General features: G+C 43.0%; 1 protein-coding gene across 1 annotated transcript; it reads right to left on the bottom strand.

The window, feature by feature from the left end:
• Positions 1-328: 328 nt before the first annotated feature.
• On the bottom strand, positions 329-26,080 carry kmt2a (lysine (K)-specific methyltransferase 2A). Its single transcript, XM_079558570.1, has 34 exons — positions 25,763-26,080; positions 19,730-19,802; positions 16,466-19,587; positions 16,133-16,310; positions 15,824-16,052; positions 15,085-15,746; positions 14,932-15,008; positions 14,587-14,823; positions 14,368-14,514; positions 14,158-14,256; positions 13,947-14,067; positions 13,738-13,854; positions 12,683-12,867; positions 12,406-12,585; positions 12,164-12,274; positions 12,005-12,078; positions 11,624-11,838; positions 11,426-11,520; positions 11,200-11,337; positions 10,949-11,107; positions 10,752-10,863; positions 10,558-10,636; positions 10,304-10,464; positions 10,089-10,223; positions 7,531-9,994; positions 4,907-7,435; positions 4,519-4,587; positions 4,232-4,449; positions 4,048-4,122; positions 3,757-3,931; positions 3,326-3,433; positions 3,157-3,237; positions 2,909-3,038; positions 329-2,831 (listed from the first exon to the last, which is right to left on the bottom strand). Exons 1-34 carry the CDS (start codon positions 26,006-26,008, stop codon positions 2,556-2,558), a joined length of 13,077 nt encoding a protein of 4,358 aa, XP_079414696.1. The 5' UTR covers positions 26,009-26,080; the 3' UTR covers positions 329-2,555.
• Between the last annotated feature and the right edge of the window lie 118 nt (positions 26,081-26,198).

Genomic DNA, 26,198 nt, shown 5'->3' with positions numbered 1-26,198 from the left:
TCCGTCTGACTAAAAATGTAAGTCCGAGTTGGAGCCCTTAATGTCACGGAGGCTGTGTAGCATCATTGAAAGAAAGCATTGCCGCAGTTCATCGCTCTACTCTCTGCCGGCGTAGTGTAGGGCTGCACAATATAGTTTTTTTGCAATATTAGGTGATTAATAATCCATAATGCAAGAAGCCATAATACACTGGTCTTCGAACACAGCTTAAACAAGAATGCACATTGACTTAAAAATGTGCTTGAGTTGAGTTGCAGTCATAATTTTCCCAATTTTGTTTTGCCCAGTTTTAGTCCTGGTCTTGTTTTGACATAATTTGGTGAAAAAACAGGCAGTTGTTGAATATCGCAATTGCGTCTCATATCGTGCAGCCCCAGTGCAGCGAAAGCAAATGTATCACAGGTCAAAAGATGCCCAAGTAAAATACATTCATAGTCAGCACTAGCAGAAGAACCCAGCCAACCAGTGGCAGTGCAGCCCTGATGTTACACTCTGTAGGCTACAGGTGGGACACTAAAATAGCTGGAGCGGTCCCTGCTCTCACTACTTGGCAGAGGCACTTTTACTGGAGCCCCAAGTATGCCCTCTGCTGGCGACCAAACGGCCACAAGCAGTTACAAAACTATTCCAGACAACACTTCTCATGTCAAGTCTCAAAGGTTCTGCCAGCTGGGTGTCGGAGCAACAGCTAATAACCTTTTTGTGACCTTGGCGTGAACAGCAGAGAACAGTCTGTCGCGATTTGTTGCACGACATAAAGACAGTTATGGCAAATCGAAAGGATCATTCGGGGAGTTGTGTCGCAAAGGATGAGCACTCTGTAGTGGTCACCGTTGAAGAGTGGTTTCATAAAAGGAGTTCAAAGTAAAGGATAGGTTCAAGGATATGACGTATTAAATGTTGGTAGCTTTCTTATTAAAGGCACCTTGTATATTAATAACCAAGTCAGATCAAAATGCAGTGTTTTTTCTTGTATTATCGAACAGCTATTGCCAATTCAAGTCTTGTGGCTTTGGATTAATGGCAAGTTTTATGCATCTGCCTGGTTTGGGGATTGTGGGTGTAATGTGGCATGAGAACAATAAGGCTGGAGAGAGGAGATATCTGCAATGGATCGATCTGAGCTCTCTCAAGTGCATAAAGATTCACACAACTGACACTGACAGACCTATGCCCTGACCATGCACTGGAATACAGAGCTCCTGGTGGACTGAATTCAGGACCAAGCCACAGACCAGCGTCAGTCTTTGGAATCAAAGTAAACATTCAGCTACAAATTAACTGTAAAACCACAAAGAAACAAAATGAAACATCACGACTCAAAAGGCAGCAGAATACAAAACACAGACCAAGCATTAGTGTCCGTAAACCTCTATTTCCTAGAAAAATGGCAATAAAATAAATATGATTTCTTAAAAAATATAAATACAATTAAGTGCTATTCACTAGTGAGTGCTTTTAAGTCTTTTGTAGAAAAATATACATTATGTACATTTTAAAAAGCAAGCATATTTCCCTGCTTATAATAAAAAAGACAGACAACAGGCAAAAATTGTAACGACTTACTACTATACAAAGAAAACATTATGTGTAGCATTATTTCAATACAACAGGCGCACAAGGAAACCGTTCGATTCATTTTAAGGTCACAATGTTTGGTTCTCTTTGCGGCTGTTTTTGGAACGTGAATTACTGAGCTTATATTTTGTAACAAAACATTTTATAAAAACATGCAACCTGCATCAGTTCAATCTCTCCTGTACGTCACACCGTTCCTGCCTTATTCACTGCATTTCTCAATAATCATAAATATGTGTCTGAAACACATCAGTAGGGTACTCCAGTCCATTGGCTGTCAGTCCACCAGAATCTCTAGCTGCCTTGCTTTTGAGGCCAGACTCCCTTCACCCCCACAAAATCTAAACATAGCAACCCTCTTCTCACAATAAAAGCCAATCACATTAGCTTTTGTTTTGAACACCCTTAGTCTATCATACGGCCTTTCCATACTGCATCCCCTGTTCCTCTGTAAGCAGCTAGAACGCACACATCTCTATTTACAGTGTTCAATGTACACTAATAAGCGCTTAATTAACACTTGCAGGGGAAACCTCCAGATGATCTCAAAAACTCTGAAGGATTTAGGGCACATTCAGATCAGGAAATGTGCATCAGTAACAGTTACAAAAAAAAGTCAAATTACTGTTCCAAGTCCCTCAAACAAATTGCACTTTGGTGTGAAATCAGACAAAGTTCTTTGATATCTTTTTCTTACATATAGCATTGATGGACCACTTTTTTGTACATAGAAAAATAAGGAGGATGGGCCTATGCAGAATATATAAATTACACCAAATGGGAATTTGAAGTTTGATATTGTTGTATTATGAAGGCTTAACCATTTCCTTTCTGCAATTAAAATCCGCTTTCCAGACCGTACCAAAACAAATGAGGCACAAAATGTTGAGATCTCTACAGAAGGCCCCTCCTCCAAATGGCCCTTGAAGTTTTACCAATCCCAGCGTCTCAGCAGGAGCGACTCACAAAGGTCCACTTCAGTTGAGAAATTTCCGGCACTTCTTAGTGCCACAGTTGCAGGGCAGCTTGTTGCTGGCGTCCTCAAGAGGGAACTTGTAGTCGTAGGTGAGCTCCTCCCCGCAGTAGATACGTCGAAGAGCAAAGATGACTATGTGCTTCTGGCTGTCCACAGTGATGACCCGCGAATAGCAGTTGGGCTCACATGAGTGGTTAATGAACCGCGCAGCATTGCCATGGACTGTGGCGTCTACAACTTCATAGTCATCGATGCGAAACATGTAACAGCCAATCCCCTAAAACATAGATTTATATTCAATAAAATTCTTAAGATTTTAGTAACACCAAGTTCAATACAAGATCAGATTCTTACCTTCCCATCATAATATCTCTCCCTTTTGTCTGTGAGAACAGAGCGAATGACATTTCCGGAGTATTCGATAACCATCTCCCCAGCATCAATAGTTTTCTTGCAAAACAGACCTCTGCCATGAATGGGAGACCTGTGGGAAAAAAAAAATCGAGATAGGGTTTTGAACATACATAACATAAATAAAAGTGTAAAGTTTAATTTGGTTCATATTTCCTTCGCCATATCAAATGAACAGATGACTGGCTTACCTGTAGACTCCCACAGTTTCCTTACAAGTGGCCTTGAGCTGTTTGAACCTCACAGTCAGTGGTAACTCCATGTATGCACGCCTACATAACACAGTACACGAAGCAGCAATATGAGGGCTAACCAAATGCAAAAGTGCTGCTCTTTAATAGTGATAGACTTGGAACTAACCTGGCAACTCTATGCTGTCCCTCCTCTTCATCTTCTTCATGCGGCCTGTACTCAGGAGGTTGACGGTGTTTTGAGGCCAAAAAGTTAAAGATATCAAATATACACCTCCTGGAAATAACATCAAATTTCATTAATGTCATTATGGTCCATTTCATTCACATGTGTAATGCAACCCAAAGTGCTTTGCTACAAAGTACGTAGACATACAGAAAACAAGAGAATTACATTACATACATTTGAAAAATGTTTATGTGTATGTGAATAAAGCTAAATCAACTTGATGATAATTATAACTTACAAATAATATTTGCTAAATTCAAATCCCCAAATTGTTGTCACTCTCTGCATTTAGCTTCAGCTTATCATCAACAACTTGAATAATTGTCAAACACTCTATGTTACAAAGCTTCATGAATTTCACAGGGACTGACCTGTTATGGATCTCTGCCCTGGCCGAGCCGTGGGGGTTGATTGGAGGTTCATCTGACTCTTCAGGCTTGTGGAAACGAAAGCGGTAGCTACGGCAGTGTCTGGAGCCAGACAACTGCTCTAGCAAGAAAACCACTGCCTCATGAACAACTCCAAGCATTCGTAGAGCATTCACGCCTGTGGGACAGATGGTTTGAACTTATGATATACCACTGCATATGTATTTCCATAAAATGAAATATTAAGAAAGTCGCAATAGGACTTTCTGCTGCAATAAGTTTGAGAAAACGCACCATCAAAGGAAAGTTCTTTTAAACGAGCATGGGATCTCGCCTCCTGCACCTTATCAGTCAGGGACTTCCAGGCCTCTGCAAAGGGACAGATCTGTCAGCTTTTCATATTTACCACTTATCATGAAAATGTTTTAAAGACGCAGGTACAAAATGAGCATATTATTTAACCGATGCCTCTTTTTACCTTCAATACTCTCACTGCGGATGTGGAAGCCATCTTCACTGGAGATTTCAAAGATGATGCCCTTCTTAGGCCTGCTGTCGAGTATAGTGTCCTTGCTGTTGTCCTCCTGATCAGGTGGTGACGACACTTTAATAGTCCTCGCTCTTTCGGCATGTGGAACTTTGTTTCGGCCCAGTATCTTTCCATGACCTTCAGATGTCTTCTTTTTACTGTAGGCGCTAATAATAACTTAGTTAGTAAACAGACTGGTTATATCGTGTAAAACTGGATGACAAATTGTGGCTTACCTCTGATGGCTTGACTTGTCTGCAGATTTGCCAGTGTCCATTGGTTCCGAGTTACTTGGTTCTTTAGAGCTGGAGGATGAAGAAAATAAAAAAGAGAATAAAACGTTATTTACAATGTTACTATCTATATCTATATAAATACATGAAACGGGGCACTTGTTCAAAAGTACACAATGGCCATTCATCTTGTTTAGCCCCTATACTGTGAGAGCTCAATTCTTTTTTAAGTATGACAGATTTGTTGTTTCGTGAAGAGAAGTAAAACAAACAAGCAAAGGCCCAAACTTGAATATTCTTGTTACTTTCAACTAAAGAAACTATTGGCCAGGAGAGTTTTGTTGACTAAAATCTACAGTTCTATAATGGGTTGTTACTCTGTGTAATTTACCTTGAATTAGTGGAGGCTTTTGCTGGATGGATGTTGCATTGCTCCAGAGAGGTCTTGTGTTTCTTTCCACTGATGAATTCTGGGTTTTGCATACTCCTTTTGCTTTTCACTTTGCCTTTCTCTCCTCCGGTCATTGTTGCCAGTTTGCTGGGGTTAATTTGCCTCTGTTCATAGGATCTGGAGATAGGGGTAGTTCTGCTGCTCTGCGACGGCGATGGAGTAAACACTCCCACCACGTGTCCTTTGGTGGGGTTTAAATGGCCGGCTGGATTGATACTAAGTGTATTCTGATTGGACTCCAGTGTTTGGGTTCTGTGGATTGACTGGGCTGTGAGTGAGTGAACTTGGATGTTACTACCCTCCGTTTCACCTTGGTTCATGGGCATGCTGAGGCTCTGCTGAGAGGGCAAGACACAGATCCCACTTGCTATAGAGGTTTGAACCGTTGAACCAAGTTGGGACATTAGGGGGGCTCCGGCTGATTGAAGGACGACAGGCTGCTCTGACAAGCCCAAACCATGTGGACCCGCCTTAAACAAGAGATTACTTATCGGCCCCGTGATGTCGGTGGAGCTGAGGACAGAAGAGGACAACGAGACTGATCCTGGTGTAAGAACTCCGCTCGGAGCCACTGACACAACGTTCAACACAGACTGGCTCGAGTTGAGGCTGGATACTGTGCATGGTAGAAGGTGGGCAGAAGAATCATGCCCCAAAATCCCAGATTGAGTTGAGCCAGTAATTCTCTGCTGTAGAAGACTTGTGGGATCCAGGTACATCACCCCTCCAGATTTAGGTCTTTTAATTATGTTTGGAACTTTGCGCTGTGATGCTGATAGTGTATTCAGTTCAACGAGGCCTGCAGGTTGGCCCGGGATGCTGGCAATCTGTGAGGGGGAGAAGTTGATGAGGGTCATGTTGGGAGGGCCGGCATCAGAACGCGCCAGAGTAGGCTGATTGCGGGATCGAGCCAGTTTTTTGCTTTTTCTTGGTTGGAGGCGAGAAATTGGTCTTTTCTTACCATGGGCAGAGGGGAGAATAGATGAAGAGGTCAGCGTAGATGGACTGGAAACTATAGCAAGGTTTTGTCGGCTTGCCTCTGAGACCAGAATCTGTGATTGTTCTTGGTGCTGCGACAAACCGATAAGCAATCCTGAGGTGGTACTGGGGATTCCTGTTTGGAAGGTAGTCTGCGCAGGTCCTGTGAAAGTGTGAATCTGAGAGGGATGAGCCATTGTACTAAGAACTTTCCCTGAAGCAGGAAATATTGACTGGGCTGGGTTCAGACCAGTTGTCAATGTCATGGAGCTGAGCACTGCTGAGGAGCTAGAATCCATAACTCCCGTTGCACTAATTTTTTGAGTAACTCCATTTGGCACAGTTTGGAGGACATACAGTGGTTGGAACTGTTGATTGACCACAATAAGCTTGTCTGGGCCCGGCTTGATGACTGCAGTGCTGGAAACCTGGCCTTGAGGTGGTCCTGCCACAGTAACTGGGCTGGGGCTGCTAGTTGCTGGGAGGTATTTCTGACCCTGAAGTGGAATAGAAGGGGAACTGGGCAGGGTAGGAGTGCCAGCAGTCCTTGGAACATCAGGATTCACAGTAGGCTCTACGGCCTGGCCGATAGCCGGACTAGGGATAAACTGCTCAGGTGTCATGTGACCTTCAGTGACCTGGGTATCTCGATTCCCCAAAGCAGTATTGTCGCGTTTATTGTCTGCTCTTTTTTTGTTTCCAGTTTTACCTCCACTGATTGAGCCTGATTCGGTCGTTAAGCCAAGCATGCTGCGGTCTGAGGAGTCAGGCATGAGACTGCCGGCTGTGTGGTTCTGACTGGTACTTACACTTGGACTACGAGTGGTGAGGACAGAGAGGTCTGAGGGAAGCTCGAGAGGCAGGTATGGTTCCTCAACAGGCATGGAGTTGTTTACACTGCTCTCCACCCCACCTCCACTCTCGGAGCTGGGCAAAGGTTGTGAAAAATCATCAAAGAGAATGTCTTTGCGCTGGTTGACATCGACTCCATAGCCCTCATCGAGCAGAAGTTCTGATGAGGAAGACTCAGCTTGCTGACCTAAAGTCTGCATAGACAAAGATGGAGTATTGAGAACAAACTCCATGATGTCTGAAGGCAAAATGTTGCCACAATCATCGCTGTTGTTGTTGTCTGAATCAGACTTCAGCAGGTCAGTGCTGAGGGACAGCTGGTTATCGAGAGGATCCTGACCCTGGCTTTGTGCCTGGGACTTGACCCCTCCTCCAAGAGGAAGGCAGTTTTCCTTCTGGTGTTTCCTGCCTTCCCGAGTGTTGCCACTGCCTGTACTTGCACTATTGTCAGGATCCTTGTTTGACTCATGAGAGTCCGTCTTCTCAGAGTGCCTTTCCCTTGTCCTTCTCTTTGGGGTGTTCTTATGGGGAGTGGAGGTGGCTGTGGTGCTTGTAGTGCTAGTGGTACAGATGCTTGTGTCACTCTCCGAGCCATCGTCAACACCATCGAGCTGACCAATATGCTGCTGCCCCAAGGACCTGGAAAACAAAATAGAATGCAATTTGTATGAAAAAGAAAATAGTTACAACAGAAAAATTAGTCTGATATTTATTATTATTATTTATGTACTTACAAGTCACTTAACATGTCCTCATCTGTATTTGCTTGGCCCTTCTGCTGCTCCTCATCTTTAAGAAAGCGCTGGAGTTGAGAGCCCTGTCCAAGACACTGGTCTAACCCCTCAATAGATGGGAGACCTTCCCCAGTATTAATTATTGTCTGCCTGAAGTTGTAGTAGTAAGGGTTATTGCTACTGTCATCATCTCCGCTATCCCCTGATGAAGAGGACGTACTCATATCATCTGCTCCATCCACCTGCCCTTCTGCAGACTTCTTATGACCTCCAGACCTTTTCTTCATAATTGGTCCAGCTCCCTCCTCACTGCCATAGAAGGGCAGGTCTTCCTCACCATAAGAGCGAACTCCATAAAAAGGTGTGAGGCCAAAGAACATGTTTGAGCGAGCACGAGCACTGCGTCGGGGGTAACGTCTCTTAGACCCTGAGCCATCACTGTCATCCTCATGGTGCTTGTCATCTAAACTCCTGTGATCATCATCTTGTCCGTCAGGGTCATCCACTGGGCCTTGAGTGAGCAGACCTTGAGAATAGTCTTTATGTATGTCATCCTCAGCTGGATGCGGATGGGTGTCTGACTCAGAACTGTCGCTGTTAGTGGAGGGTGAGGAAAAGAGAGCGGAGCTGGCAGACCTACAGCCTCCCTGACCAGCAGGTGAGACAGAGGAAGTGGTGACCGTGCCAAGACAAGAGGAAGAAATTCCATCAATGGGATTTGTACCATTAGGCTTGGCAGGAATAGAAGTAGATGTAGGGGACTTCGAAGACTTGGTTTCCTTTGCAGAGAGCAGATTAGTTGTGTGTTTGGTTTGAGACTTTACGGATCGCTCAGTTGCTAAGCTTGTTTTCTGCATCTGTTGCAAATGATCTGGACTCTTCTTTTTATCTGAATCAGAGTGCCTGTGTCTGCTTTTTGAGGATGATCTATCTCCTTTCAAGTTTTCAACTCTCTCTCCTTTAGATTTACTATGACCTTTGGTGTGGTTTCTAATGATTTGCGATTTGCTGTTGTTGTAAGTGCTGGAGTTCTGAGAATGTGCTTTCGAGCTGCCGGTAGATTTATTTATATTATTGGAATTTACTGTGGGGTAACAGTCACTGCTGTTTGTGAGACTTTTGTCTCTTTCGTGATCTTTGGACCGTTCTCTGCTGCCTGACTTTTTAACTTTGGGGTGTTTGTCTTTGGCAGCGGGGGTGTCCAAGCCTTGTTTTGAAATGTCTTCACCTGCTGGCGACCGTGATGGCAACAGGGGCTTTTGTGCTGCTGCTGTGATTGGGCTTAGAACATAATTATGTGATTTTCGTGAATTAGTTTTATGAAATGATGGCTGTGAAGAGCCAGATTTTTCAATGTGTGAATTCTTTTGCAAAGCAGTGGGCAGGCCATTTCCAGAGCCTCTGCTGCTCACCTTCCCTGAGTTGGACTTGTCTTTCAGTTGGATTACGTCTGATGAGGAGAGGGGCTTGTGACGAGAAAATGGAGCTGAAGAAAGTTCCTGGTCATTCCCATGTTTTTCATGCTTTTCAGTGTGATGTCCTGTGACAACAGCAGTTCCCGCAGGAGGGGAGGCCTGGCCCTGACCTGCAGGGGTCAGTCTAGAGCTCTTAATCTCACCTCCAGATTTTGACTGATGTCCCCTATGACTGTCTTTCCCTGAGTCATTATGCCTTTCTGTGCTTCTGTGGCTCGATTCTCTGGAATGAAGTTTAATCTTGTCGGAGTCTCTATTTGATCGGTCTTTTCCTGTTTCCCGACTGTGCTGCCGATGCTTATTTGAGTCTCTTAAACCTGTATCTCTATTGAACAATTTACTTTTTTCCACAAACTGGGATCTGGAAGATGTTTTGTTCTTGTCCGTTTCTCTGTTGCTTGAGAATATGCTGTGTTGAGTTGTCTCCTCAGAACTTCTACTTATTTGTCTCCCTTTTTCTGGATCTCTGTTGTACTCTCTATTTACTGCTCTTCCTCTCTCCGTGTCCTTTACACTTGACTCTTTGGTCAGTGATTTGTGTTGTTCAGGCTCTTTGGCTGATAATGGACCCTGGTCCTTTTGCCGGATTTCCTTAGACTTGTTCCTATCTGTGTCCTTAGACACTTGATCTCGACTTGACGCTCTCACTTTGTTGGCATCTTTATGTGACTGGTCTCTGGTCTGTTGCCATCTGCTTTTGTCTGGCGAGAACAATCTACTTTTTTCATCATCTTTGTAAGCTGATTCTTTGCTGAGATGTTTTGACCTTTCAGGGTCTCTAGCAGGAGATGGGATAAGGGGTGGTGGGGACTTTAGGGGTCTTGATACAATCTGTGAAGAAGAGACAACCCCTCTTTGTCTGATAAGCTGGTGAGAAGGGGAGAGAGAAGGCGAGCTGTGGCGCCGTGTGTCAACACTTTTAACAGTGGGATTTGGCTGTAGATGTCCTGCTGTCACAACTTCATGGCTTTGGGCTCGTGAGGTGCCTCCTGTTAATACAATGAACAACATGAACCATTACTTTATTTTGTAGAAAATGTTAACTCAATTTGTTTTGTTGATAAAATGTATCATTTTAAATACCTGGAGTCAGCATCGGCCTTGGTCCAGCTGGAGGGTAGCTGGGATGCCGATTTCTAGTGTAAACCCTGAGTTTAGGGGCGTTGGAAGGCGAAAGTGTATCAGAGCGTCTTGGGGACTCAAATGGATCTGGAAAATCTTAGAAAAACAAACAAAAATAAAAACCTTTTTTTTTAACTAAGCTTGAATGAAAAAAAACTTTTTACCATTGTATTTACCTGCTATTGGAGGTGGGCTGTGTGCTATTGTGCGATTTTCTTCAGGAGCCATTGTGCTCTTCAGCTCACACTCTGAGACTGGAGGATGACAAACTAGGATTCTGCAGGTGTACACACAGCGCTTCCGGGCATCTATAGTACTCCAGTACATCCTAGAGCACCTGAATAAGAGAAATTATTCAAGTTTTAAAAATTACAATACCTTAATTTGTTTAATGTATTATAATAAAACAAAAACAAAACATCAATCTTACTGGTATCCCACTGGAAAGAGCTTGCGTTTGCAGTCTGAGAAGTCAGTCAACTTTCCCAAACAATCAATGGTCATGGAGCCTGTGGTAGGTGTACACATAAAAAATATAATTTAGTATTTAGGTTTAAATACTGTGCTTGTATTTCTTTTGTTTGCTTAAGTATGGAAAAAAACACAAAAAACATTTTTTTTTACCAATTATCATGTGGATATTATCAGGTTCAAGTCCTGTCAGCCACTTCTTCTTTAGGCTCATGCCCTCAATGTCCACCAGCACTCTGCGGGTCACTTCAAACCCTGACACAACCTAACAGAAATTTATAACAAATAAGACACATAAAGTATCACTTTATAAAACACATGTTTATTTTGCTAATGAAATGAGTTCATACCTCGCCTTTAATTAGGTCTCTGTGCTTTGAACAATACACTTTCTTATCCTCTAGGAAGATGCAATGACATTGACGGGCACACATAAAGTGGTAGTTATTGGTGCACGAGGTAAGGCAGCAGCTAACTGTGGCACCGGGCATTTGACATTTTTCACAACACTAAATCAGAAAAACAAAAGGTTCAACACAGATGGTCATTGAAAGTAAAGTAATGTAAACAATCTAGTAATATGTAATGCGTAGTTATTTACCATTTCTTTCCCTCTTTGAACGGCCAAATTAACATTTTTCAGAGAGCCATCATCATCCTCAAACACTTCAGCAGACCATAGTGCACAATTAACGTGGGCCCACTCATTCTGGCCAATGTAAAGCAACCGACCACCTTCCTGGATAGTAGACATATTGCAAATGCTTAAAAAGCATACCTTACGTGTTTAATTCCACTATCTAATTTTAAAGCAAGTTTTCACTTACGTTATGGTTGTCATCACCATACTTGAGGCATAAAGCACATCGCCTGTTGTCATTAGTGCCAGGTGGACATGGGAAATATGGGTAGTCTTCCGAATCTGTAAAAACACAAAGAATTAACACCCATTTAAGGTAATTATTGTTGTTGTTCATTGTACATTTAATAAACAAAAACAAAAAACAGAGGAAAAAACGTTTTACCTGAAGATAGTGTAGGAGGTGGGAGCAGAGATGGATGGAGTGAAGGAGGCGAAGCTGGGGAATCTGGTTCACTGGGGGTCTTCGGGCAAGGAGCTGGAATTATCTTCTTTGTGAAGAAGGGGTGCACAGCTCGGGAAAGTTCCTGCCTCTCCTGCCACTGGGCATAATTATGGTCCAATGATGGAGGCAGCACTGCATTTGGGAGGAGACCACTGCTGAGAGACAGACCAAAAATAAATAAACAAGAAGTACTACAAACATTATATCAAATGTCAAATAAGTATGTGAAAACAATAGATATCACAACAAGTCAAAACTACAAGTCAAAACTTTAGATGTACATCATATTATTTATATATATGTTAATATATATTTACTCACTTGGCTGTGACTTTCTGTCTTTCCCAGATCCTAGAATCTTTTACTTTTAACCACGGAAAAACACGATCCATTTGCTAAAAAATGTAATTCAATAGAATTATTATTGTTGCTAATAATTAATATAAGGTTGTTAAAAAGTGCAACCGATAATGTTCTTACCCGAATAAAAAATGATTTGACAATGCTGTTAGCTTTGCGGCTCTCGGGCTGGCCGCCATCACAGTTCAGGGCTGTCTGAATGATCCTGGCAATATCATCGCTGAACTCCAGCTAAGGAATACACAAATGCTTTTAACTCAGAGCGGTACTGCAGAACAAACAGGGCTGTTCATTAAAAGCAATGTGTTAATGATAGCCAAGTGCACAATTTTAAAATAAGTTAATCGCAAAAAAACACCTACCACTGACTTGTAACATCCCAAATTGATTTTTTTCTCTACAGACTCTAGATCTTGTGGAGAGTCACCGGGACTGGAAGAAGAAGCCTCTGTTAGAACTGGAGGGTCTGGCCCCTCCGGGGAGCGCCGGGACGGTTGACTCTCCTCCGTTTCTGGGTTCAGCTCTGGAGGTTTAACTGGCTGCTGTCAGTGTTTAATTTGTAAGTTTGTTAAAGATTACCAAGTCATCACGTATGGTATTATTTAAATTTTAACACAATAAAATTCATTTCCCACCAACCTGTCTGAAGCGCAAAAGGTGCACGGATGTGTGTGAGTTCAGCAAGGCATTAAGGACATGGCGAATGCAACCCTGAAGCTCCTTTTCCAATTCTATTCGCCACTGGGTCGGATAGCGGTCTGAACATTTAGTACAACTGTAGGCAACGCTCCCAGGAAGCTTGGACAGCAGCTCATACATTTCATCTGATTGACAAAGACAAAAGAAACGTTATTAGAAGCAATTTGATTATTATGTATCTTTTAAGAATAAAAAACAATCTTTAAAATCCTGGTGGAAACGTGGAAAACAACATTGGTGCAACAGTTAAGAACAGTTCAAGTAGCTCTAGTCACAGTCACAACATTAACCACTACACGGCTACACACATTGACAGATGTGAAAGAAAAATAAGGACAACAAAAGCTTATTGTTATTTCAGGGAAGGGAATGTTATTTGTCTATCGGTTTTCACATGACACAAGTCACCCAAAGAGCTTCACGAAGGGGACAGGGATTTTCATTCACAGTTTCCCCTGGAGTAGACTGACAGACCCTCTAACCACCACCAACCACTCACTCACACCGGCTTCTTGTTATTCCCCCGGCAGTCTCCCTTCCAGGTACTAACTAGGCCTTACCCTGCTTAGCTTCCAAGATCTGACCGGACCGGGATTCACAAGACGATATGGCCATTTATTGTAGTAAATGTGTAAAATAAAAAGAGTATTTGAATATAACAAAGATGTAATGGCTTATTTGAATTAGTTTGGACTGGCTTTATGAGGAAAAATGTGGTGTCTGGCTACTGTCAATAATTACTCATGAAAGTGAATGTTACAGCACAGAGCTTTCTTATTTATGTCATTTACTGTCAATACAGTGCAGGGTGTTCAGCATTGGTAAATATCAATACAAAAAGTCAGTCATTTGAAAAAAATAATATAATTCATATTCATTTGCTCAAGAGTTTACTGCTGGGTCTAAATGAATTCATGAGTTTAAATACGCAATGATTGTTACAGTTTTAAAGTGTAAACAAATATTTTTGATCAAGTTAGAAAAGGCCTACAAACCTGTCACTTTCTCACACTTGGCATGAACCCAGCGACTGCACTGGCCACACTGCATCATCTTGCAGTCACTGTCATCATCTTCATTATAGCACTTATCACACAGCAGGCAAAGTTTTCCTGAAATAAAACATGTTAATAAAGGATTTGGCTTTAAAAACGTATTAAAGAAAGTAAATCAACTCTTAGTATACATTGGGCATTGCGCTCACCTTTAATACTGAGTTTGGCACAGTCATGACACAGAGAAAAGTCATGAGACCACTGGGCATCCCATGATTTTCCAGGCTTAGTGGTCCCACAACTTTTGCAACGAACACATTTGCTGCACACCTAAAAAGGAGACATGGGTGTTTACATATGCAATCAATCAGACAGATAGTCAGTCAGTCAGTCAATCACATAAATCTTAGAAAGACCTACCCAGATTTTTTTCTTCTTGGTGAGTCTTTTAGGGTGGTTAGTACCCAGGCACTCTGGGTGATAGCTGTTACGGCACTTATCACACTGAAGTAGTGGCTGCTGCAAGGTCAATCACACATACCAAAATCTTAAATTAACAAAATCTAAAGCACTAAAATTACATGTAGAATTTAGATGCAAATTCATCTGTTGTATAAAAATCCTGGTTACTTTAGTTTTCTGGTGCTGGCGTCCGCAGGTCTGACAAAATCGACATCTTCGACAACACCAATTTTCAAGCTGCTCTTGTAGAGGGCGCTCAGACTCCCCCAAACAAAAAAGATGGAATGGCTCACAGCACACCTGGCAGTAGACAAACTAAGGGCACAAAGATTGTCATTGGTAAGAGTGTTAGGAATAAATATGTATATTCATAGAAGAGCTACTTACCTCCACATTCCCACTGCTTGCACATAAGAAGCAGAGCGTCCTGGGTGTGACAGGTGCAGAGGTGAGCAGGCTGAGGCCCCCTGCCTCCCACACCTTTTCTACATCATGGTCCCTCTTGAAATCAACTCTGATGCGATGCACTCCGTCGCAGGGTGCGCTGGACTTTGCTGGGCCCCTAGTCGAGGGAGTGCTCAGCCAGTTTAAATTACTGCTGCTGGGTGGCTTAATGGTTAGTGCCTTTTCACAAAACAAAATGTAAAAAACAGATTAATTACAATTACTTGAACAAAAGTAATAACTCTACACATTCATAGAGATACTGACCAGTACAATATTGTACATTACCTTATCCTTTGGTCTCTGTTTTGGAGATGGAGGGACAGACCGAGAAGTAGACCTTTTTGGCAGTTTCAAGTCAGCTGCTAAGTCATATACAGTTGTAAGTACATTGCAAAAATTCAAACAGCACAGGGGATAAACTGCAGTTATGTTACGCACCCGTATCTGATGCACTTAAACTGTGATGTTGAATGGAGGATTGAGGCTTTCTCCTGGGCTCACTGGAAGGACTTTTAAGAGATTCTTTTTTTGACTGTGTCTGATTAAAAGTTGGGCAATATTGCTGTTGGGTCTGTTGCTGAGCAGGTGTTGTTTTAGCGGGAGAGTTCTGGGCTGAGGATGATGATGAAGATGAAGAGGAGGAGGAGGAAGAGGAGGACGAAGATGAAGATGAAGTAGAAGAAGATGAGGAAGTTTCCACTGACTGTTGTGTTTTATGTCCTTTCTTGCTCAATAGGCTGGACACAGACACTTGTTTATAGTCTGTGGCTGGGGACGCGTCTTGAGTTTGTACAGGTGGTTCTGAGGAGTCTACGTGTGGAGGGGATATCGTCAGTGGAGATGACTGTTTTGATGGCTGTTGTCTAAGTTTATCCTCTGTTAGCTTTAAAGGAGGCGTAGAACTCTTTTTACCCAAAGGCTCCTCTTTTCCTGTTGCAGGACTAGGTTTCGAACTAGATTCTACATTGGGGCCTTTAACTATATTAACGGAATCTTTCTTCTCTGACAGTTTGTTCTTTCTTTTATCCTTTTTGCCTTTCCCCTGCTTCTGAAGGAACATCTTTGAGGGCATCCACTGTAGGTTCTGACATTTTCTCATCCTGCCCACAATAAAATTAGTATTATTACAGTGTCAATCAAACATTTATTATCAAAGCAATATAAATGCTTCACTCACTTGCAGCACTGCTTTTTGATGTTCCTTCCTCCAAATTTTGGCTTGTCAAGACAGTTGGTACACACACCACAGTCTTCTGGTACCTGGCAGCCTGAGCACTGGCCGCAGCGCCTTGAGCGCCGACCTTTTTTCGGAGGAGCTTCCTGAACAGGCTTGTGCCGTGTCTCCCGGGGCTTCATTGGAGGAGATTGTGGCTCTGCCTCCTCAGAGCCTGCTACGGAGGACTTGTCTATGTAGTCACACAAAGTTTTAGATTAATTTTTACATAGTACCTTAGTGACTTTACAATTACATGACCTAGCATCTTACCATCATTTCCCATGGAAGATAAAATCTTTTCTCTCTCCTCCCAGGGCAAGGCACTAAGTGTGGGCATGTCATCAGGAAACACTGCCCGATTGCGGCCCAGGGCCACAGCTGCACGACGACACACATGCTTGATGCGAGGACCACGGACTGAGGTTTCTGATGAATCACTTTCTTGCCCCTGTGCAACAATAAATGTAAACACAAATTTGACAGTTTACTTCAGGTATTTAGGTTGCCAAACGTTTAAATATTATAAACAATTATTATATTAATTTAAACATTACTTACAGTCAATTTTACAATAAATGATGAGAAGAACAGAACATTACTTACCAGTACCTTCACTGGCTCAGCAGGTTTCAGCTTACTCTTTTCTATCTTGAAAAGCTGAGCTTTGGCCTTCTTTAGCAGTCCAACTACACGCTTGTCAGTAACAGGTTGTTTCTCCGCGTGTGCCAAAACTGAAGAGACTGGGAGTTGTCTGTTGGGCTGTCCAGAGAGACTTGCTGCCTGCTGGCTAGAATTATTTTGTTTCTCTTTCTCCTCAATATCAACCTCTACCCCTCTTTCAGAAGGTCGTCCTTTCTTGGAAAAGCGCCCTTTACCAATAGCTAACTGAACATTCGATTGGGCCATGCGGCTTTCTGAAGAAACAGCATCAGAACATGTATCGGTGGTTGCTGACTTTTTGCGTCCAAGACTCTTTTTTGAAGAAAGAGCCATATCTTCAGAGTCTTTTCCTTCAAGGCTTAAGTGACTGGAGGGTGGACTTGGGGAACCATCATTTGATGAAACCTTGCTTCTTTTTTCTAAATCCTTCCTGCTCTCTCGCTTATTCTCTTTCTCTTTGATTTTCTCAAAATCTCTGTCTTTGTGACTAGAATCTTGTGGTGAGGACAAGCCTTTTTCTTTTCCACCTTTGCCCACTCCTCTGCCTTGGTCAAGTGGAGTGGTTGGAAAAATGGGAAGCAGTGGGGAAGAAGCTGGTGCTGTTGTGGAGTGGGGTTGGCTTCTCCTGCTGTCAGGTGTGGCCTGTGCTCCCAGACCCAGGGTCATTGTGGGGAAGGTGCTGAAGGGGGTTAAGGCACTTGTGGTGAGCGAACTGGCAGAGACCCCTGGTATAGAGCTGGGGTTAGGACTAGAGACAGGGCCTGATAACACAAGCTTCTCAGAGTTTTTACCCCTTGATATTTGTTCTCCCATTTGGCTGCTCCGTCTGGTCATCGAGTGGGAAGGAGAGCGCAGATGGACTCGAAGAGTTCTTGGTACCAGTCGTCTCTTGCGCTTAAAAGTTCTGCTTGAACTTGAGGATGATTGCTGAGGGGAAAGCGAGCCAGGGCTGCTTCCAGAAGACGACTGCAAAGTTACAGACTCAAAAATGCGAGAGTGGGCCTCACTAGGAGTAAAGCGAGGGGCACGTAGTAATGGGCTACGTTTCTGAATCGGTGCATCAAAGCGGGAAGAGGAGACTTGTTGGTGATGTAAATGAGGATGGACAGGGCTAAACATGGTTTTTGTTCCTCCACCACTGCCTGGTACTGGGAATGTGACTGGTGTCACTCCACTTTGTGGCATTAACCCTACGTCTTCAGGGGTTAGAGGTGGAGGGCGGAAGTTGTCAAAGATAGGCTTCCGTATGAGACCCTCCTTGGCATACTTTGCTGATGAAAAGTACTGCTGCTCAGGGTGTGGCTGGGATGTCCAGCGGAAAGTTGGCTCTCTTAAGATTGATCGACTTCGCTTATCTGCTAAACTCGAGAGCATGGATGGCCCCCCGCAGAATGGAGGGATGGAGTGAGAAATCCAGGGTGACTGTCCATGGTGTTCACTTATAGCAGCTGTGTTAGAGGCTGATGGAGGAGGCTGTGGAGGGCTGAGAAGAGGTGGAGGTGGTGGTGAAGAGGAGGACGATGCTGTGGATGAAGCTTGTTGGGTATTCACATGGGCTGTGGAGGAGAGAAGCACTCCTGTAGGAGGGCTAATGATGGGTTTTTTGGACACTGTTGTAAGAATCTCTCTGCCCCTCTGACTTCCCCGCCCCACCTCCTGACCTCTGCGCCCCCTTCGATTCTTATCAACCAGAACATGCTCTGGTTCAGGATCAGAAGGAGGAGAGACAGGCCTGGAGCTGTGCAACTCATTGGTTTCTGCCTCTTCTTGCAAAGAAAGGGAATGGTCCTCTGGCTCTGATAAGGTTTGTGTGCCCTCTGATGCTTGAGAGTCACAGGTAGAGTCCTCCAGACTGGGGCTGCTGGACCGGGAGGACTCTGCAGAAGAAAGCTGTGTAGAATGCTGGGACACTGCACTGGACCCACAAGATGCTGTACTGCTAAATCTTCCATTGGTGGCATCATTTGTGTCATTGTGAACGCTAGCAGATTCTGATGAGACTGTGGTAACTGGAGCAGGGGCCGGAGGTGGAGGAAGGGAATCAGTGGGAGCAGTGGTTCCAGTGCTGCTGACCACTGTTGTGGACGAGACTGGGGCAGGTGAAGCAGAGGACGACACTACTGTAGTCGGTTGAGAGGATGTGGACACAGTAGTGGATGTTGTTTCTAAACGTGGAATCTTCATCTGAGGTGTTCCAAAGCTTCCCTCATCTTCAATGAAGCGTTTGGGAGTTTTTATAATTCGCAGAGAAACTGTGCTGACCACAGGCATAATAAATTGCCTGATGTTCTTCAACTGTGTCTTCCTGATTCCAGCCTCTGTGGCATTTACCCCACTTCCACTATTAGCCTCTTTCTCTAAACGCTTTTGAGCTCCCTTTCTAGCCCGTTGGAGAAGTTGTTTAGCAATAGTTGCATCCGTGCGTTTTGAAGAGGGAACAATTCTCACAGGCTTTCTGTGTCGAGGGCTTTTTCTCAAACCAACGATTCTGCCAGGTGTAGAAGGTGATGGCGAAGCAGGAGCATCGGAAGAGTCCTGGTCAGCAGCACCATCTTCATTCCTCAGGAGTGGAGTATCTCTAGCACGCGCTGCTTCAGCTTTAAGCCGCTCAGCTGAAGGCGGTCGACCGCGCCTGCGTCGGGGTACACCAGGCAATGTCTTAAGCCGTGATTTAAGAGGTGAGAGTTTTGTGGACCGCAGTCTCTTTAGGCTAGTAGCTTTGGAAACAGCTTTCCCACCTTTGGACAGCTTTGCATCAGTGTCATGAGACCTATCCTTGGTGTTCTTTCCATCTTCCTCTTCCGTGTCCAGCTCAGTCCCAGAATGTCTGTCTTCTACAGAACTTGTACCCCAGGATTTCTTACTTGAAGGAGGACGACCTCTTCTCTTCTCCCCAGAACCAGGTGGCCTGCCGGGCAGCCTTTTTACCTTTTCCGCTGGCTTTTCGCGACCCTCAGGTTGAGCTTGAGAACATAACGGTAGTGAGGATGAGGAGGGTGATGGTTTCTGGGCAGGTGGGATTCGTGGGGGGCGACCTCGGGGCTTCTTTTCTTGTGTGGGAGTGTCTGTTTGAATTTGAAAAGAAAACTGTTAGAAAGACAACACTAAAAGAAGATGGTTTACAAATATATTGTATTTTAAACATTTACTTCTATTTAAAAGCATTCTATTTTTAATAGTTTATTCAAATCAAACTGAATTGGCCACCTGTAGAAGCTGTTGAAGGACTCTGTATTCTTTTTTGTTCTGTAAGGGATCCAAATCCTCCAAACACCTCCTCCTAAAAGAAAGAAAAGTTAAAAATAAGTTCCATTTAAAGCCCAAAATAAAATAACACTCATATGGCCCAAAGTGCTATGTGTGACACGTCTTAAAAATAGTTTAAAACCAGCACATGCAAATATGTAGAAAGTGTCTTTCTGAAGTATTCAGATGTCATGTTGGCCAACTTTGATAATAAACATTTAAAACCTACGACAATAACTCCCTGTTTGCCCACAACATAACATAGTTTAATACAATTCTTTTAATAATTAGAAATTGTTCAAACACTTTTTTTTGTTTTGTTATTCTAAATTAAGTGAGCGTCTCATGTGTGTGATAGGCGCTCACAAAACTTGCCAAATTGCAAATCTCGCCAAAAAGCATATCTACCTAAAGTGTGTTTAAGAGAAGAGGTGAGTATGCCATTTTGTCAAGTTTATTAATAGCAGAGTGTGGGGATGCAGTTAAGTTCCCATTGGCCCACTTTGTAGAGGAGCTGCTATCCTGGTCTTCACCGGTATTTAAAGGCACACCACTCTTTTAGATTATACTGTTGCCAACAATACAAATCATGCTCCTAATGACCAGCCAAGATGTTTCTGCTTCATTTACGCATTGTGGACATGCTGTTTATTTATTGGTTTATTTGGTAGGGACAGTGTATGTTAATGAACACACCACACTGGATTGTAGCCATGGGCTAATTTGAGTCCCACACTCGCACACTCTCACACTCTCACACTCAAACACTCTCATTCATCCTAGTCTATTGCACATGTTTTTACTGGTTGGGGAAACCGGTGGAAACCTACACAGACAAGGGAGAACATGCAACCTCCAGACAGATAGGCCCCGTCCGGGTGGGAATCGAACCCAGGGTCTAGTAGCTGTGAAGCATTAGCGCTAACCGCTGCGCCGCTGTGCCGTGTAGACCCTGGTTTTGGAAGTGTAGAGCTTTGACCTCTGCTCTGCTTACAACGGATTAGCAGAAAAAGATCGATGGATGGATGAATTTTAAACTTGCTGTAAATACAAGTTCCTTCCCTTCACACTAAACCAGAACAAATAGGGCAGATCTGCCAGTTTAGTACATCTTTGTGCTTTTTTGGTTTAGAAAAGCACAAGTCTCACTAAACAACATTTATTTCACCATTAGTGTATTGCAACTGAAAATGTAAACAATCATAAGTATAATTGTGGGGGAGGGCAGTAAAAACATAAGGAGGGTTGAGTGGTGGAAACAGCATCATGACCACATGCCAAAAAGACAAGGTGGACATCTTCCTTAAACATAAATTGCCCATACCTTAACACAAACACAAAAGGATTGTTTTTCTCCTTTATGCCATGTCGCCAAATACATTCTGTCACTGACTTGACTCAGCTGCCTCCCACCTACTGACTGCTAAGTACTGAGAAATGTGTGAAGCCGCAGCAAAAGGAAAGAGCCAATAGGATGCAACTTCAGTGCCCCATAAGTACTGTAAGTACTGTAAATAATTGTAAACTCATGTCAAAATCACTTCCATTACATTAGACTATAAACTACAAGAACAAATACTTAATTATCTTTACTTCTTGCCTCAGGAGAGACATTCATTATGAAAGCTTTTACACCACATGAGGGACAGTCCCAGGAAGCTCTGAGCGGATGAGAAACAAGAGTATGCTGGTTAGAAATGAAAAGGGACTTTTAACAACTTTATGAATACAAGACTGATCAATTTATATTTGCCACCACAACACATTATCAGCTCTGAAGAAAACGTTAACAAGAAATAATAATAATACAATAAAACAATGATGTATAACCAGTAACATATAACAATCATTCCTATTATCAACCTCTCAATTCTACAGTTATGTTTCAGCTCACTTTCTTTTGTTGATCATTTTTGACTCATCTACTGGCATGACCTCACAGTGCTATTGACCCTGAAATGGAACATCTCATATGAAACTTACCCTGGGGAATTTTTCAATGTATGAAGGAGAGTCAATCTGACAACTCTAACAGGGAGTGTGCACTGCACGGTGCAGCATAAAATCATTGATCTAGACTAGAACACTATCACTAACACCGGCAGACCTGGGTCGAGATCCAGACCAAAGCCTTTTCATCCTCTCAATATACTTAATTTCTAAGGCTCAATTAAAAATTGAAAATCTAAATAATTTGAATAACATTGAAATAAGATGGCAACATTTTTGATTCATTAATCAGTTCTGCTTTGTAAATAGACAACCTGTGTTCATGTTTTAGAATTTTCAAGAGCAATGACTGCATATGTCCTGGACATATGTCAAAAGCTACAAAGGAAAAGTTTGCGGAACTCAAGCTGATTTAGTTGGGGACCCCTGCTGTAGATGATAAAGTCTGACTATTATATTCAAACCATGGCCACTTCCCGTGTTGGTCGGCCTCTGTCCTCGTGGTCTGAGTGAGTAACAACCACAGTAAAGAACTCTCAAAAAACAATCAAGCACAATAAGATACTATGTGTGTGCGTGCGTGTGCGTGTGTGTGTGGCTATGTGGAGGGGGGTGGGGTGAGCAGTGTTGTTGTCTGTTTGGAAGAGTGGGCGGTTGGGTGGGCGGGAACTGCTTTTAATCTGTAAAGCACTTTGTGTTACAACCTTGCAAATAAAGTTTATTTATTTATTTTTTCATACCTAAAATATTTGTTACAGAACCATAAAACGGAACAATAATGTCAATTTTCATTCAATTCCATAAAAGACTATTTATTTTTAATACAAAGCATTTATTTGAGGTGAAACAATCAAGTAACTTTCTTTAGTGCTTTCCCTGGACCCAACCATTATTTCCCCCAATAACTTAGCTTTTTTTTTCCTAAATCATAGCGGTATTGTTTAATGGTACCCAGCCCTAGTAGAGATGTTCCAATACTTCCAAAACATCAAAACGCCTCCAAAATTCTGGATAATTTCATGCCCTACTACTACCCATATGGAAATGGAGACAAAAGCTTAACAACTGTTTTTTCAAGTGTTCAAACACAATTTGGACAAATGGACAGAGACTAACACATCAATCGCATGTGCTGTCCATACATCAACATTGTACATAGACACATGAGAGATTCTCCAAGTAAGGAAACTCCTCAAGCAGAGGTGAAAGCTCTTAGCCTGCCTCGTGTGGCAGAATAAAGCCATGGGCGGGAGGTTCTGTGACTAATTCTCCTCTCAGTCCCATAGGGAGGAGGGGAGTCGCCCTGCACCCTTTGATATCCCTGCCTGCACTCTTTCTGTCACCCCCACTTTGTGAGTGGCTAGAATAAAAGCAGACACAAAGCTTCCTGCTTCAGTCCACAGGCTGTCTCTGGAATGGTTGAACGGGTGGGAGGGCGTGCACGGCCCAGCATAGGGGGCGATTTAAATAGTCCAAACACCTGCTGGATTGAAGCCATTCTGCTCAAACATCATGTGAGCCAAACATTTGAGTTGATGACACAAAAGCTAAAGTTGGTGATAGCTGAGTCAGCATTGGGTAAATAATAACAACAACAATTTGTTTGTTAATAGTTTTGTATAGCTTGAGGAAACTGAACAGTAAAACATTCAGAGTGAACTTTACAAGGATGAAATGAATGAAGAATCACATTTTTTGCCCTCTAATTGAATTTTCAAATGGATTTCAAATTCAGCATTCCCTCCCTGCTTATATTAAGTATATCCAATTATTTAGCTCAAATTAAATTGAAATTGAAATTTGCTCCAAGGAATAAAATGTAGTAATATTAATTGGCAGGTATTAATTGCAAATGAATCGTCAGACAATTGATCAGTCACATCTAAACAAAAAAAATCAAGGTGTAAATTAGCACCTATGCCAAATCATCTAAATCAGGAAAATTAATTAACAACTCGCACACAAAAGCTAACAAATGGCTTTATTTGGACAGCAACAACTGGCATGCCCCCCATTGAGTCACACCAATAGGTTCAGTAATCCATTCCAAAGTGGCAGCTGTCAGAAGAAAAGTTGGTCTGCCTCTCAGACGGTTTGTGTGTGTCTGAAGTCGGGCCTCTTTGCCCTAGACCGAGGGAGGGGTGGCAAGTGTTCGGCTGGCGCTCTGTTTGAGTGCACCCTGTGAGCTCAGCAGGCTACACTGAGCCTGAACAATTCTGCCCCATTCTGGCCAAGGAGACACAGTACTATTTCTCAATGAAATCACCACACTGTGTCCAAAATCTCAGAAGGCTCTACTAGGGTCCTCTGCATTCTGAGATTCAGTGGTGTAACCTTCAACAGCAGAACTACTGTTGCTGCTATTTAAACACTAAAAGCTCACATGCTTTGCACAAAAAAATAACAACAACAAAAGAAACAAGTTATAAATGTCTTCAAAACAAAACCTCATATGTTGGTTGGTCTAAATATTTAGTACGCTATTGGATGAAACGAGGTAAGTATACAACTTTCTTTAATGATACAAAATATATATATATATATATATATATATATATATATATATATATATATATATATATATATATATATATATATATATAATGCACATGCTATAAACATAGTGGTTCAGATGTGGAACGTAAACATCCCTGCACACGGCGTGCTCCCACTGCAATGAGCGCATGGTGCTCATCATGAGGGAGGAAGATGGTCGTTTGCTGAGGCGAACACACCCCCACATCACACGGTCCTCGAAAAGGGGCTCCTTGTTATTGTAGCCAACCCTGCATGCGCACTGTCACCACAGCATGTAGTTCCGTTCAAAATACGCCATCTATACAGAACCAGTACTCAAACAATTCGCTTTTTGCAGTTTCCCTGATCACTTCCCAAGCGCAATATCAATTTTGGAGTCAAATCTGTGGATTAATAACCCCCCGTGTTTGGTACTTTCTACGCTAGGTCTTGGTAGAGAAGGAGAAAACATGTCCACCTCCCATTTTCCTATGCATCAGCAGTAGCCCCAATGGCTAGCGTGGCGTAGTAGTGCATAGCTTAGTAACTGTTAGCTAAACACCAATAGAGATAATGTACTCCTAAGCGTGAGCAGACTGGTTGTATAGTGATGCTTAACGGCGGTGCTGCAATCTGTGCGCCAAGGATAAACAAGCAAAACCTCCAGACCAAACTAAACCAGCCAGCTGAGCACAATTTACAGCAGTAAAATATTGTAGTTAGTTTTAGCTGAGATGTGTGTACAGCTAGCCAGGAAGCTAACGGGTCAGTTATGCTAGCGCACCGTATTCTACCCTCTCCATAAAGTAGACTACAAATAATAAGCAACTAAGTCCACGTTTAGATTGCTACGACTAACGAACATTAAATAAATAAATATAAGCGAGTAAATTCATATATCTGACTATGGGCTACAAGGAGAGACGCTAAGTTCACGCTAGCTCAGTACTAAACACAACTACACAGCCCCCTTCAAGTTGACAAGCCCTGTTTCTAAACACCTCACAAGCTCCTGCGTTATTTCACAAAGCATTACTTGCAACATGATTGACCCTTCTCAGATCACTAGTTAGTATATTGAACACAAGAATGGGGGATAAAAGAAATAACTAAGGCTAACTTCAAGTGTTTATAAACCCACTGGTAACTTCCTCCGATATCAGCCTGGTGTCAAGTGGCTTAATAAAATAGTTGTAACGGCTTAATTTCACATTCAGATTAAAATCAAATAAGGGGACAACGTGTTTGCAGTAGTATGCTGTATTTTAAGATCTATTTATTGGTTTCACCAGGCTAACATTGTAGTGTTAGCTTGGACCATTCATCCAGATTGTGAAAGTACTATTAGCCTGTCATTACGCTACAGTGGTGCAAGCAAACTTTCTACCATACATCTGGCAGACTAAATGCATGGCCTACACTGTGATGATGATTATCTTTCAATAAAACATGCAACTAATGTCATACACAGAAGGCAAAGTAAACTGTGCATCCAACAGGACTAGTAAGGTCCCATCTTGAGCTCACCTCTCCACTGCTAGAGTCACTGGATTCTCCCAAAACATCCCGAAATTTCTGCAGGTTTCTTCTGATAACCGAGGAGACTTGTAGTGCAGCGTCAAAACCAGGTCCGAGCCCCGCTGCGTTCTGGTGGGCTCCCGAAATATTCTGCAGAGAGGCAGTAACTCTGATCCGGCCCGCTCTCCTCCCGGTACCGGAGTTGCTGCTCCCCCCGGGCCGAGCGGGGAACCGCCACCGACAGCTGTGCGCCATTTTACACTCTGCCTGTCTGCCCTGCGATCGGAGATACCTCGGTGGGCGGAACCCTAAACCCAGCACTCCACATAAACAACCCCGACCGCAGCGCTGCCTCTCACTGGTCGTACTGCGTAATGCATGTTGCGGGGCGGAACATCGGATACACCGACAGCACATTTGCTCCGTGGTTCGGCTCGCTCACTGG

The sequence above is a fragment of the Gobius niger genome (assembly GCF_951799975.1).
Source record: "Gobius niger genome assembly, chromosome: 1".
Lineage (NCBI taxonomy): Eukaryota > Metazoa > Chordata > Actinopteri > Gobiiformes > Gobiidae > Gobius > Gobius niger.
This window is presented reverse-complemented; position numbering and strand designations above follow the sequence as displayed.